This window comes from Gymnogyps californianus, chromosome 1 (genome assembly GCF_018139145.2).
Source record: "Gymnogyps californianus isolate 813 chromosome 1, ASM1813914v2, whole genome shotgun sequence".
Taxonomy (NCBI): domain Eukaryota; kingdom Metazoa; phylum Chordata; class Aves; order Accipitriformes; family Cathartidae; genus Gymnogyps; species Gymnogyps californianus.
The window spans coordinates 204,666,164-204,680,007 of record NC_059471.1 but is presented as its reverse complement, the minus strand read 5'-3'; the positions used below and the strand labels follow the sequence as shown (position 1 = coordinate 204,680,007).

At 38.7% G+C, this 13,844-nt stretch overlaps 1 protein-coding gene across 1 annotated transcript in view; it reads right to left on the bottom strand.

Annotated features, from left to right (window-relative positions):
• Nucleotides 1-4,475: 4,475 nt before the first annotated feature.
• The window catches only part of ORC5 (origin recognition complex subunit 5), a 75,219-nt gene continuing 65,850 nt past the window's right edge, over nucleotides 4,476-13,844 (bottom strand). The window contains exons 14-15 of the mRNA XM_050906179.1: nucleotides 8,790-8,902; nucleotides 4,476-5,062 (exon numbers count right to left, since the gene is read on the bottom strand). Coding sequence (XP_050762136.1) covers nucleotides 5,017-5,062; nucleotides 8,790-8,902 — 159 coding nt within the window. The 3' untranslated portion in view covers nucleotides 4,476-5,016. The remainder of the gene's footprint in view (nucleotides 5,063-8,789; nucleotides 8,903-13,844) is intronic.

Sequence of the window (13,844 nt, the reverse complement as noted above, 5' to 3'; positions counted from 1 at the left end):
AAAGGGGTATTGGTCACTGACGGAGGAGGAGGTGCTGGAAGTACAACACACTACAACACTTCAAACATTACATCTACCTGTGGTACTTTGTACCTCACATTCTCACTCCAAGACCACCTTGCTTACAGATAGTCATTCACTCGTTCAACTTCAACAGCATGGAAACACCGCTGGTCACAGGCTGCTTGACAGTCTTGGTCTTACTTTAATGCCGTACTTCTAAGCTTCCTGATATTAGAAGCCTAGACACTTGGTTATTCCAATACATGGCTGATATATTGCTAATGTTCAGTAACAACCAGTATGATGTTTTTCAGCTTTCTGTTCTAGCATGGACACTGCCATTGAGCAGTTGCTTTTTAAAGACATCCCTAAGTATAGTTTTCAGGCAATCTTCATGATAAGGGTTGTCCTTCTGCAGTTTCAACTCTGCCGGCATACACAAATGATTTCTGTATTGTTTTCAGATTTATTTTTTTAATGGTTTTAATAAACACACACAAAAATAAAGAATCAAAAAGTAAAACTGAGCTTACTCCATGTTTACCTCTATCTGAGTATTGTACAGTTTATATGAATCTGCCTGTTTAGAGTACAAGACATGTCACATGGAAGCTGAGATAAAAACCACAGTTTTTGCTATTAATCTCCCATTCAATATTCTAGTGGAGCCACTCCAGTATCTACGAACACATAAAAATTTGGTATTGTGTACAATTAGACTTGCTAATCAAGTTTTGTCTTTATTCCAATGCATATTTACCAGCAATGATAAGGCTCTTTTGTAAGTTATGCCATTCTGACGTTGAGAAAACTGCAGGTTACTGTCACCTCAGTTAGCATTTACTCCTGGATGGAGTAAATCTTCTGTTTCAAAATTATCTGGGCTGACTAAAACACACAGTATGCTGACCTCCAGGCAACCCTCAAGAATCTGCTGTTTCTCACTCTTCCCTGCCATCTCTGCCAACCCAAGTAGAGCGGGAATATCTAATCCTGGGATACTCAACTGTGTACATTTTGCTCACAGGTCACAGACATGTAATGTCTCCTACATTCCTGCTGGGAATCCTGTCCTTCACACTATTCTCCTGGCATGGCTGGCAGTTCCAGTTACGAGGGGAGCAGATAGCACCTGAATGGTCCTGGCAAAACTACTTGGTATAGTACTGGAAAAATTCAACCAATGGTAAAAATGGATGTATTCTCACATGTGTAAATCATGGTGTATAGAAGCACCAGAACTTAGAAAGTGCTCAAATAACCAATATACTTCTTTAACTTGTACAAAACCGGACACAATAGCTGGGGGGGATCATTATGGTAGAAGCAGCAGGTTCTGGGAGAACCAGAGTAACGTAAAGCACTGTCAAAAAAGAGTAAATCTCCTCCTGTATTACATGTGGATGCACCCTTGCAAGCCCTTTTAAAAAAGAAAATTTCCATGTTAAATGCATGAAAATGCAGCTGTTGATGAAGTCAGAGCTATTCAAGGGCACTAATTTCTTTGCAGCTGATGATAGCTGCATTTCTTTCTCCATTACTTTCTTCTTGTAAGAACAAGCCCCAGCTCCTGTTGATGTTTGGATCAGCCGTTGGAGACAGGCACTATAAGTTTGTAATTTTTACAGTATTATAATGCTTTGTGACTCAGGAATTATGAAAAAATTCTCTGGTATTTTTTTAAATACATACTGCTGCACTAAAGTACTGAGAGATTTCTGATTAGTCAAACAACTGTCTTGCTCTGCATTGTTTGCACAGTTCTTAAAACCGCCTGTAGAAGGGGTGAAATCCTGGCCCCGGGGAGGCTAAAGGAGGCCACACCTCATCCATGAAAACAGGGTCTCAGAACAGAGTATTGCCAGGGTACCTAGTAAAAAACTCAGCAGTAATTTATAAACTCATTGACATGGATATATAGAAATATTTCTAGTTTGTCAGAATAAATCCTACTATTCATCATCAGCATAGTTATAGCCTACATCACTCATCCGCACTTCAGTCACCTTGTTCATTCTCATACTCTGCTGATTCAGCTTTAAATTTTATATCACTGATAGGAGTCTTTCAAAAAGGTCACAAAAGTGCATTCAATGTAAGGACAGCGGTTCTGTCTAACGGATCCTCAGTTACTACTCCTTCTCCAGTTAACCTCATTTTAGTCAAATTAACTACATTCCACAAAAATTTGTATCCTCATCCTTTGGATTTACACTGGAAATGATCATCAGGCTAGTATGGAAGAAATTACATTGAAAAAAATATAAGCAGCACCAAGTTTTCTCAGTGCTTATTTTCGAAGACCCTTATTTCATGTCTTCTATACTTTGTGCTCCAAATTTGAGGCTGGGTAGTTTTGAGGGTCTGGTCTGCTATGTGGGAGTGACAGGGTTACTGAAAAGGTGGAGCAACCAAGGGAGCACATTTGACACAATGCAAAAGGGATGTTTTTCCAGCTGCAACATAAACCAGAACTTACATGACTGATTTCGTTCCTCATTCAAAGATTGCCAAGACATATACTAAACATCAGTTCTGAAATATGGTATATTTAGTCCTTTCCATCTATACTGCCTGTCTAGCAGCTATAGGCAATTAAGTCTTGAACTGGTTCTGGTCTTGATCTCTTTCTAGAAAAGTTATGGCAACAGTGAAAAGAAAAATCACTTATCCATATTTATGAGCTCATTTCTAATAACCAATTGAATATAAAATTAAAACAAGTAATACAGTGTATTTCATTAAGTACTGTTACAAGTAACTATGTGTGTTTATGGATCCATCCTGTTGAAAACTAAGATTCTGGAATTAATTTAACCCTACAATATTGAGCTTGGGCCAACCTGCTATTATACTAGAGCAAAAGACCATTATGCTTGGTTCTTCTTTTTCTGTTTGAAACCTTTGAATTTGCATCTCATCTCGTCAACCCCCATCACAAGCAGCATTAGAAATACTCCTGAAATGGCCGTGTACTAAGCCAACTGGTAAAAATCCACTAAGTGGGAGCTTCACAAGCTGTCAGGGCACAAGTACTGCCCGGCCCCACTTTGCTGAAAGCTGTAAACAAGGTTGGCTGCAGAGTTTTTGAAATTTTGTGACTCAAGAGTTGTAGCACTTAATAAATTAGTATCAGTCCCATCATGTTTCATTTATCAAATTCTAATCCAGATCAGATGTCACAAAAACCTATGATGTATTGCTGTTGCTTTACATGGACTAGTTTACATATGAACACCTCAAACCTCCTTTCTTCTCCAACTTTCAGCCCTAGGTAGTCATACAGGAGATTCACAAGAGCTGAGCTCAGCCCAGCACTAGCTCCAAAAGGGGAAGAAGCTGTAAAGTTTAGCCCAAAGTTCACCTTATGTACATTTTTATTAGTAAAAACAAAAGCAGGTAGTAAACGTTTTGAAACAGGTGATGTATTTGCATCCAAGCACTTCAGTAAGTGTGACAAATGTTGCCACCTCATGGACAGGTGCAGGGTTTGATTCAGCTCAGCGGTAGGAAGGAAAAGGGATCACGGAGATGACTCATTGCTGCCCTTTCACACTCTCCTGAGGGGGGAAGCAACAGCTTGGCCAGAAAGATGCTTTTGTTGCTTAGATTCACCTGGAACTCGTTCATTTGGGTCTGAATCCAGAAGCCTGGCTACACACCCACATTTGGGGGGGGTTGGTGGAAGAAAAAGCTACATGTTCATCTCCAATATCAAAGCAAGGGGGGGCGGGGGTGCGGAAATGATGATTTTTTCCTTGGAAAGAACCATAATGGTCAACATCGGACATGGCACAGTCTTGTACTGTCAAACAGTCAAAGGCCAGCATTCAGGAGCAAAACATCTGAGTAACAGGCTGTGGGACCTGGAGTTTTCAAGAGGGTGACAGGTTCATGAAAACAGTAATCCTGAACTGGACCAGAGGATTTTAATACCCCACAAAGGTAGCGGCAGTTGGGAATCCTCTACTTGTAAACTGGACACAAATGTAGCTGTACTGTATTCCATCACATATTTCCAAAGCTAAAGTTTTATGTTATAGCACCACATTGATTATTCACTATTCTGCCTCTTTTGGGGAGCTGCTGCAGGAATACTCTGTCACCTGTTGAATTTCTCCCTTTCTGATGGAAAGGCAGCTGTGCCATCCTCCTCTACAGGACAGATACTGTTACAAAAGCCATTACACAGTGTGTATCCTAAAGTACGTTCATTCTGAACAGCATTATAATTAGGACTTAATATAACTGGATGAGCGTAAAAGGACTATAAAATGTTTAAACAAAAATAAAACTTTTCAAGTTTGACATTAGGATAGAACTTTAAGAATCTATGATTTTTTAAAATAAAGCTTTGTAAGAATAGATTCATAGTCAACATTTATGAATGGTCTGAAAAAAGACAGTATGGTGATTAGTTGGGAGTTTTCTATCATCGTGATCTCCATATAACAGTGTAACAGTCTGCCTACATACAACTGAAGAGAAAGAAGGATTTATACCAGCTTGATTTTAAATATGTTCTTATGTTTATTGTATTTTGCTACTCCACTCTCCTAAAATGGTGGCCTCAGGAAAACCTGCTTTGGCAGGCAATTGCAAAGATTCCCGTGGAGAGGAAGTGAAAAGACTGGGCATACAAACAAGGGCTGCTGCCATGTTCAAAGCACTGGGGAGAGTTCATAGAGCAAAATGCAGTCCTAAGTAAATGGGTTTCAGGCAATTTCAGTGTTAAGATAACATCATTAAGAGTAGAACAGATTGTGCTCAAACCCTGCTGTTTATAATTAACACATTGCTTCCAAATACGCCAGGGTCCCTGGTAAATAGTCCTCTGCTCAGATCCACCCAGACCAATCAGAGTATTTTCATAAGGTTCCATGCTGGGCCAGCACCTGTTTGAACAAATCCAAAAGAGCCAAAATACTCTTCTTTCTGGCCAGCTAAGTAGAGAGATGAACACAGCTTGCCTTAGTCATTGTCACAGTGTCCATATGGTTGTGAAGCTTGTTTTCACAAGAAATCGTACAAGTACTTTATTATGTCGAAGTTCACGGTCCTATAAACAAAAACACAGTATATTAGAGCAATCGTCTTAACAGTGCTAAGACTTTAACCTGTTTGGAGACAGCACACGCAGGACATTCTGCACAATCAAAATCAAGCAATATCCCCAACAAAAATGCAATCAAGGATGAATGAATTTTTAACTTCTAGTGTTATTTACAGTACCTGTCTTCTGATTATTTAAACTTTGTAAGATTCTAAAGAAGAAATAAAGCAGCTTTCTAGTAAAAACTGGAAGATTCTTATTTCGATCATTAGGCAGTAAAAATGTATCAAAGTTAGTAAGATTATATTTTCATATGGTAAACACGATACTCTAGTTGGTGATGCAAAGCAGCAATCTTTTATGCTATTGAATGTTTTGTTCATCTTCCAAACCACCTGTTTTAGCATGTACTACGTAACTCCTTCATCTGTACTCATTTGCAGTCTGCGTTCTTTCAGTCTTGACACTAGTTGACCCATGTTCATAGCTAAATTTGAAAAATCCAAGAATGCCACTCAATAGGATAGAAGATTTTAATGTATACTTTTGTACTTTAATGGAAGGCATAATGAAACAGCAGTAGAATAAAACATATAATTATTTTTTTGTCTCTAAACTCATTCTGCTATACAATCTAACACTCAGACTTTGGGGTTTACTGTTTGAATAAATAACGCAAATTACTGCATATAATGACAAGTATAAAATTAAAAGTTTTTTTTTAAAAGTATTCAATGATGCAAAAATAACCACTCACAATGCTAAGTTAGATTAACTGGCTGAATGTCTTATTTGTTAGACTACAATCATTTAATATTCTGTGTTCACGCATCATCCTGTAACCCACTTTTCAAAAAGTTTCTATAAAACTTCATATTGGGCAGAGAAAAAGTTCAAAAATCCCCAAGACACATAACAAGAAATACTGTGTTTGAGTCTACTTAATAATCCAGTGACAAAATTAAAGAAATTAAATGCCACTATTAGACTCACATGACTTTGTGTCACTCAAGAAAAGTGCTTTAGTTACAAGGCTTTCCACAGAAACAAAATCACACACTCTTAACAAATGCTGACCTTATCAACTAAATGAAACACAATCGTCCTGTCATAACAACTGGGTTCATTAGAGACTGTATGAAAAGACCCATTACACTCAACAAACATTAAAAGATCCCTACTTCAGCTGCAAAAAAATTACGAACTTAGGTCTGAAATTTTTGAAACAGAAATTAAAAATTTCTAACAAAGAAACGTCTAACCTTACCTTCAGCTAAATGTGTAAATACTACGTCATAAAACGCATGGGAATATCTCTGCAAAGACTGAATATATGCAACAGAATAGAGCCAGACATGAGGTTCTGTGGTACTAAAGACAGAGACTGTGCATGGCCAGCGGTCATCACACTGAAAGCCACCAGGAAGAGACACAAGTTTCTTACTCTTTTCCAAAAACAGGTGGCTTTTGTTTTTTTTTAAAAATGGAAACTTCACTTTTGCTTAAAAAACACAGAAAATGAAATGACAATCTGAACAGCTTGAATAGGGGTGGGGAGGGGAGGGAGAGAGCATCATTTTCTGTCCCGCTCATTGCACTCTTCAGCCTTCCATTAGGAAATATGCTAGAGTAGCAAGGCTGAGACAGTAACAAGATTGAGGTATCTGAAGATTTTAGTGACTAACAAACTTATTTTAGTACTATTACAGTAACAGAGAAAAAAGAATCAGGAGATGGGCTGCTTACTTGATGTGTATTTTGGTTGAAATGGCATAGTTGTTCCTTCTCTGCAATAAATATAACCTCTCCCACAAGCAGTTAAAAACTACAGGCAGCTGCAAGACTATAGCACAGCTAGAAAATTAAATTTCTTAAAGCACAGAAGATCATGCCTTCTCCCTGTAGCTAGCCCCATCAAGACAAGGGGGAAGTCAATTTATCATGGGTTCATGAAACCTTGTATCTTTATGGATCATCCTCCTTAAAGATTTAACAAAGACTGTGGGCTGGAAAAGATACTTAATAAAAAGTGTAACAAAGGAACAAAGCAAGGGGGGGAAAAATAAAAAAGAGGGAACAGGAGAAAAGTAGAACAGGCCAACTTTAAAATCGTCAGGTCATTTAAATGGCCCTATCTAGGCAGCATAAAAACACTTCCAAACTACTGGGGGGGGGGGGGGGGGGGGGGGGGGGGGGGGGGGGGCGGGGGGGGAAGAACTGCTTTCTTCCTCATAACATGTAGGAAAAGTCTGTCAGGAGATAGATAGATAGATAGATAGATATCTATATATCTATATATATAGATATATAGATATATAGATATGTACACATATCTGACCTAAAGGAAGCAAGCCAAAGCACTATACCGTGCACTGAGGTTTGAAGTGATAGCATCTCCGACAACTACTTTCTCTGGTAAGCATGAGCTACACAGCACAAGTTTTGGTCCTGTTTTCTGGCCATCTCTACCTTCCAGCAACTTTAATGGAGTCAATGAAACTTCTAAGGATGTTAAAGTTGCAAGGAAAGGGCCGTCGTTTCAAGTACCTTAATTCAAGGACCTTCATAGTCGGTACAGTGTTTATGAACTGGTCTCTGTATTCACCGTAGGAGTTAGAGCAGAGACAAGAACTTGGGGACATTTGTATACACAATGATCCATGTTGCTGAGCAGATGGTCTGCTGTACTTGGTACCAGTGGGAGCTTTTTCAGGGCATCATTCACAAGTGACTTTATTGCTAGGAATAGCAAACTGACATAGTGAAGCCGTGGACAGACTGGCAGTGTGGTCCAGCCAGGCCTGAACCAGATGAAGTTTCATTCTACAGCCTGTCCAACTGCAAATTGAAATTAGTGTGTCTGTGGGGTTTAGTGACAAGGCTATTGGACATTTAATAGCTCAGGAGAGCAACATATGCACTGAGGTTATGGGATACAGTCTAGACCACAGGTTCCTCTGAAGTCCCACATTACAGAGAAGAGCTGGCCTTGAGAACGGTTCTCCTCCTTTTCGCCACATGTCATTTCTGGGCTCTGTTCTGGCTATAGACTCTTTATCCAAGACCTGCTAATAAGCTGGCTGCAGCAACAGGTGTGAGGTAATGCTGTTGGCATTTCATAAAAATGGGACATAGGCTTGATTGTTGCCTATGTATTGCATGCATTTCTGTCTGTAATTTATCGTCATCTCTCCTGATGGACCTGGAACTGTTCTCAGACTCCAAGACTGAAGGCTCTGAATGAACAGAGCCATTGAGGCACCTGCATTCATTTATTGAATTAGTTTGTATCAACTACAGATCACACAAGATAGACTATGTGGAAGAATTCTTATAACCTATGTGGTTTTTATACCGTATGTACAACAAACACTGTTAAGAACTAAATATCATTTCAGATTCAAATACCATAATGTGCCTTTTGGTAATGAAATGGACTGACCTTTTAGAGCAGTATTTTCACATGAAGTCCTTGACCTTTATTAAGCACAAAGACAGTATGTTACTGTAACACATACTGCCACTGTAACAACTTTTTTTCAAAACAGGATTGGACTATACTTACCTCAAGTTCAACACTTCTCATAAATAAGACGACTCATTCACTCATTCTTAGAAAACATCCATAGATTTCTATTCTGGTCTGCAGAGAGCTACAGACTGAGCAAATAATGGGTTTGAAGTCTCTTTCAAGTCAGCACATACAACAGTAAACGATCTCTAATAGGCTCACCGGGCAACAGCTCTGATGAAGTCCAGAGATACAGTACATTTATATCGTGGTCCATCGAGCTGGTCATTATGGCCAACCATGGATAACAGCTGGAGAGTCACAAGAGAGGTGATCTACGAACAAGAGACATTAGTAATGTTAGTCATTTTTGCTAACATGAATAGCAGTGGCCAATTTTATTTTTTTTTCTTCTTCCATTTGGCATCATTCCCATATTTCTCCGGAAAGTCACTCATACTTGCTCACTGATTTTCACATAGTTCTGCAGCTAGCAAAGCCAGGAACATATACACATTTTCACCATTACATTTTCAGCACAGGCAGTGAGACGCACAGGCTAAACCCTTCATCTTTCATATCAAGAGTTATCCTGGAGTTCTGATCAGAGAGGGAAAGGCAATGTGGGGAACAGGAATAATAGGCATGAGCTGCACATTTTCCAAATCTCTGCCTGACAACCAGGAGAGACTTTGATTCTCTTTCCTTTATACCCGAAGACCTCCTCTTGAACTTTCACACTCTAAGTTGGATATTCCTGTGCCAGCTCATACCATGTTTTGAACAGATGGATGTATCACTCCAGACAAAAAAGAATTTGAAGGTTGGAAAGGAAAGGCTGGAAGAGTGTGTGCTTAAAAAGAGCAGGGCCAGAAAGGAGGTAAATTTGACTACAAACATGCATACAGTGTCTTGACAGAGCTATTGATTATTTTACCAAAATAGCAATGTACCAGCATATTTTTCACTATCTTCGTTCCTCCAAATTATGATCGTGGTATCACTAAAGTGCAGTCGTGGGATGTCACCGTTGAGTGCAGCCAGTCTGTTCTGCCCCAGTTAGGAAAAAATGCTGTGGTGATTCCATTGTCTCCCTACCTCCTCCCACCTCGCAGGGGGAAGAAAGAGGTAAAAGCAGAAAACAAGAAAAAATTTCCCTGGCCTTTGCTATAGATGCCACTGACAATTCAAGGCAACAAGGTTACATTTTATGAAGAACTGGTATCTGACCACAGCTCTACTCTTCAAAAAACACCAGCCAACCATGACCTACCTCTGTGTAATGATAATAGCATAGTAAGGAATTTCTGAAGAATAAATGTATCAGGAAAGAAAGTGTCAGTTCAAACCTTCAAGGAAGCACATTGCTATAAAAAGCAGCAGCAAGTTCTTACCAGTATCAATCAAAAAAAAAAAATTCCTAACTCAGTAATAACCCCACTTTTGCTGAAAGTGAACTTGGTCTTCAAATTTGTGAAAGTGCTTGCAGGAGGTAGGAATAATTATTAAAGTTTTCCCTTAAGTGGACATAATATAAAAAAATGACACCTACCTGTGAAGAATAGAAAAAATTATGGTCACCAAGAATGAGGCAATTTTTATAACAGCCTGTGCTTAACTTTCTTTTATATGGCATTAGACAACAATAGTTTGGATGCCATCATTCTGCAAAGTCTTTGGAGTTTGGTTAAGGAATACTGGCCCATCCATATTCACAAAGACAAATTCCATTTACTTAATTTAGGTCTATAAATCACAGTAGAGTAGAGTATTGGTAAATGGCTCAAAATCCAGTCCATGAAGCACTTTGAACATATCACTGAATTGGGGTCAACCTCAAACTTGTTAGGTATTTATTTTCTTAAAATACTCATGAGTTTAAGAGCACATTTTTCTACATTCTTCATTCAACAAAGTCCTTCTTCAGTCAGTGAAGAAGCATTATGGAGTAATCTGCTGCAACAATTGCTATTTTACACCCCCGTGCACCATTACTGGAGAATCACTTCTGCAATACATACTTGCAGCTGGCCTCACGTTCAGAAATCACCAATGAAGGAATGGCAGGAGGCTCCTAAAAGCTCCCAATGAGCACAGCAAAAGCCTAGATAGTTTGGAGCTGGACCCATCTCAGTTTTATGTGGGATGTAAAAGTGACCTTGCTGCTGCATTACAAATGCTCCAGCAATACTTCAACAACAAATTGTAACCATTTTCTTTTCCAACTAGCACCAAATGCTATATATGTAACATAAGGTTGGCAACATAAAATACCTTACTTAGGGCTGATTGGATAAATCTGAAATGGCGTCAGACTAGACACTAAGTTTCATTAATGCTTTTGACTTAAGACATTAACTCTAAAGTCTCAATATACAATATTAACAAGATGAAGCTATTGATCAGAGTAACACAAACTTACTTAGCAAATTGCAACCCTTTACTCATTTCTTTCAAAATCCTCTACTTATTCAGCTTAATAAAAATGCCATCACAGGGAAGCGAGCGCTGAAACAGTGAGTCCTGATCCTGAGATTCCTTAAAAAGACAGAAGTAGAGAGAACTACTATTTTCAATTCATGCAGGTAAGAAACAGTTTTATCTCCAAAGAGGCTCAGTAGAGACAAAGAGACATATATCTAAGGGGAGTAAAGAGTGACCAGCTCCCCTACAGACAGCCAAATGTTAGAAGCTAAAATACCTAACTTGTGAGTCTTTGGAGCAGAATTCAAAACCTAGTTACATATGCCTAGCCTGTACATGGAGAAAGGCAGAGATCTCCGAAGGACAAATCCAAAAGCCTACATGCTGAGGGGGCAGCAGCTTGGAGCTCTGTTTGCACAGCTTTTTCAACGGGTTCAGGGAGACTCGAAAACAGCAAGAGAGTTCTGTCACCCCAAAGCAATGACTTCTTCATTTTTTTCCTGCTTTATACAACATAGCAGGATTCTCCTGCTGATGGCAGCCACAGAATTGGGCAACATACGTATTTTTTGCAATAAATTGCTTTGTTAGAAGAAAAGATTCAATTGCGGTAGATGTGGAATTATTAAGTTCCTCAAATACTTTGTGCTGAACCTATCTGTCTAGACCCAATTAATAAAAATAAGACGATTGTCTTAACCAAATGTTTAAGAAGTCTTCTAGGACACAGAATGTTCAATTCCCTCCCGACACAAGAGGTTTGAGCACCTCTTTACTGAATGTCTAACTGGGGTGGGGGTAGTGGAGGAAGGAAGATAAAGCTTTGAATGGTATTAAATCATTATCAGATCTAACCTTCATTCTAACTGCTTCTGGAGCTGAGCTATTTTGCACAAAATTGCATTCATATAAACAGTCTCTCTCTCTGTGCCTGCTTAGGGTATTCACCTGGTAAAGCAGGATACAGTGGAATGAACTGGGTTTAAGACAGTGTATTTGTAGCAAAATTTTTTAAATCACCAATTTTCATGTTCTGTTAACTCTTAAGGTCCAAGTGTCACCTATAACTTAAGCACTGAAAAAATGTTACTACTCCAAAAGTTCAGGTGTTGTAAAACTTTGGAGGCAATCTGTTCTTAAGTGAAGATACGTCAAAAGTTTGAAACACAGCTGGGAAAAATATGAATGCAATGTCAAACTAATTGCACTTCTTAGCAAAAAAAACCCAAACAAACAAACTTTTCAAAGCTTTTTTTTCTTTTAATACCATGGGTACAGTGGCTCCATTTCATTATCACAAAAGCTTGGGAAAAAACATCTGGCAAGAACAGACTAGAAATAAGCCAGAAAAACTGTGTGGGTGACATAAGAAAGAATATTTATTGAGAATCTTTTGAACAAAAGAAATTACAGTTGGAAGAAATATTCTAAAGCTATGCATAAAATTAAAGTTAGATCTGGTAATGATTTAATACTAGCAAAAGTTAATAAGTAAATGGAATTTTCTACAGGAATAACAAGAAAATCTGAAGTTACTGATCTGAAATATGTGAAGGAAGAGGTGTATCTGATATGTTTAAAAATAAGCCATGACTGAGTTTTCTTTGAAATATATTTGTCTGAGAAACCTGCTGCTGAAAGCTTGGATGCAAGGCGGGAATAATCATAAAAGCATGGCAGAGATTTGTTGCCAGTAGGAAATGACTGCTCAGATTGCTTCTGGAGATTCACTGGTCAAATATGGACATTGAAACCTCTGGAAAAAACAAGCAATCCACAAGCCATCCTTAAAAGCTGCTTTTCTCCTATCAGCCTGGACTAACAGATGGGCCTTGCATCATTCCCCAAGCAGACACAAAGACCGGCTTTGTCAGCACATGGCTGCGTGGAAGCGAGAAGGATTCCAGAAGTGAGGGCTGTCTGCTGAGAAAGACCAGGCTCTTCCCGAGGACACCACGAGAAACCAGAAAACATTAGCGGAGGTGTAAAACATGAGCAGAATTAGGACTCAAGATACAGAGAAACACATGGTTAGTTTGGGTAAGCAATGACTGACTATCACAGAAAAGAGTCTGGACAAAGTGTGTGACATCTCAAATCCATAGGATAAAACTAAACAGAGAAAATGATGCTATTAGGAAAAAAAAAGAAGAAAAAAAAGCTGTTTCCTCAGAGATGTGATTGAAATCTCACCAAGTGGTACATTTTAAACTGGACTAGAAAAATATTAATGAAAGACACTAGGAGGAACAATTTCAAACTGGCAGAGACATACTAGATGATCTGCGAGGTATTTTTCATCTCCACGGTCTATAATCTTCAATTATCTTTCCCAAGACGCAATGTTAATTGTACCTCTTCAGTCTGGCTTACTTTCACCCACAGCTTTTTGAGTCTGAACCTCAAACCTATCAAGAAATTAAGAACTTTCCTTATTCAGTACCATCAGACAACAGTACTATATTCTTTCACAGTCATATTAAAATTTATGCACTTTGCAGTACCATCATCACATGGCTCTCAAAGCAAACATGCAGCTCCCTGCACTTGTTCGAAACCTACCATTGCCAAGGGTTACATTCACGCACATGCTAAAACCACTGCTATGCAACAAGACAGTTTGAAAACCAGATGCCATTTAGAAAACACATTTCAGTCAAAATGACTGCTGCAATAGTCTCCTGGAGTTAAATTCAATGACCCTAGTACAAATGATGTGAGCATAAAAAAAAATCTGCTCAAAATGATTTCAATCAAAATTATAGCTAGAGTATGCTCAGTATGTCAGCCTTGTTAGAAAAGCCCATACAGAAAGGTAACAATAAAACATTACAATTATATATATTTAAGCCA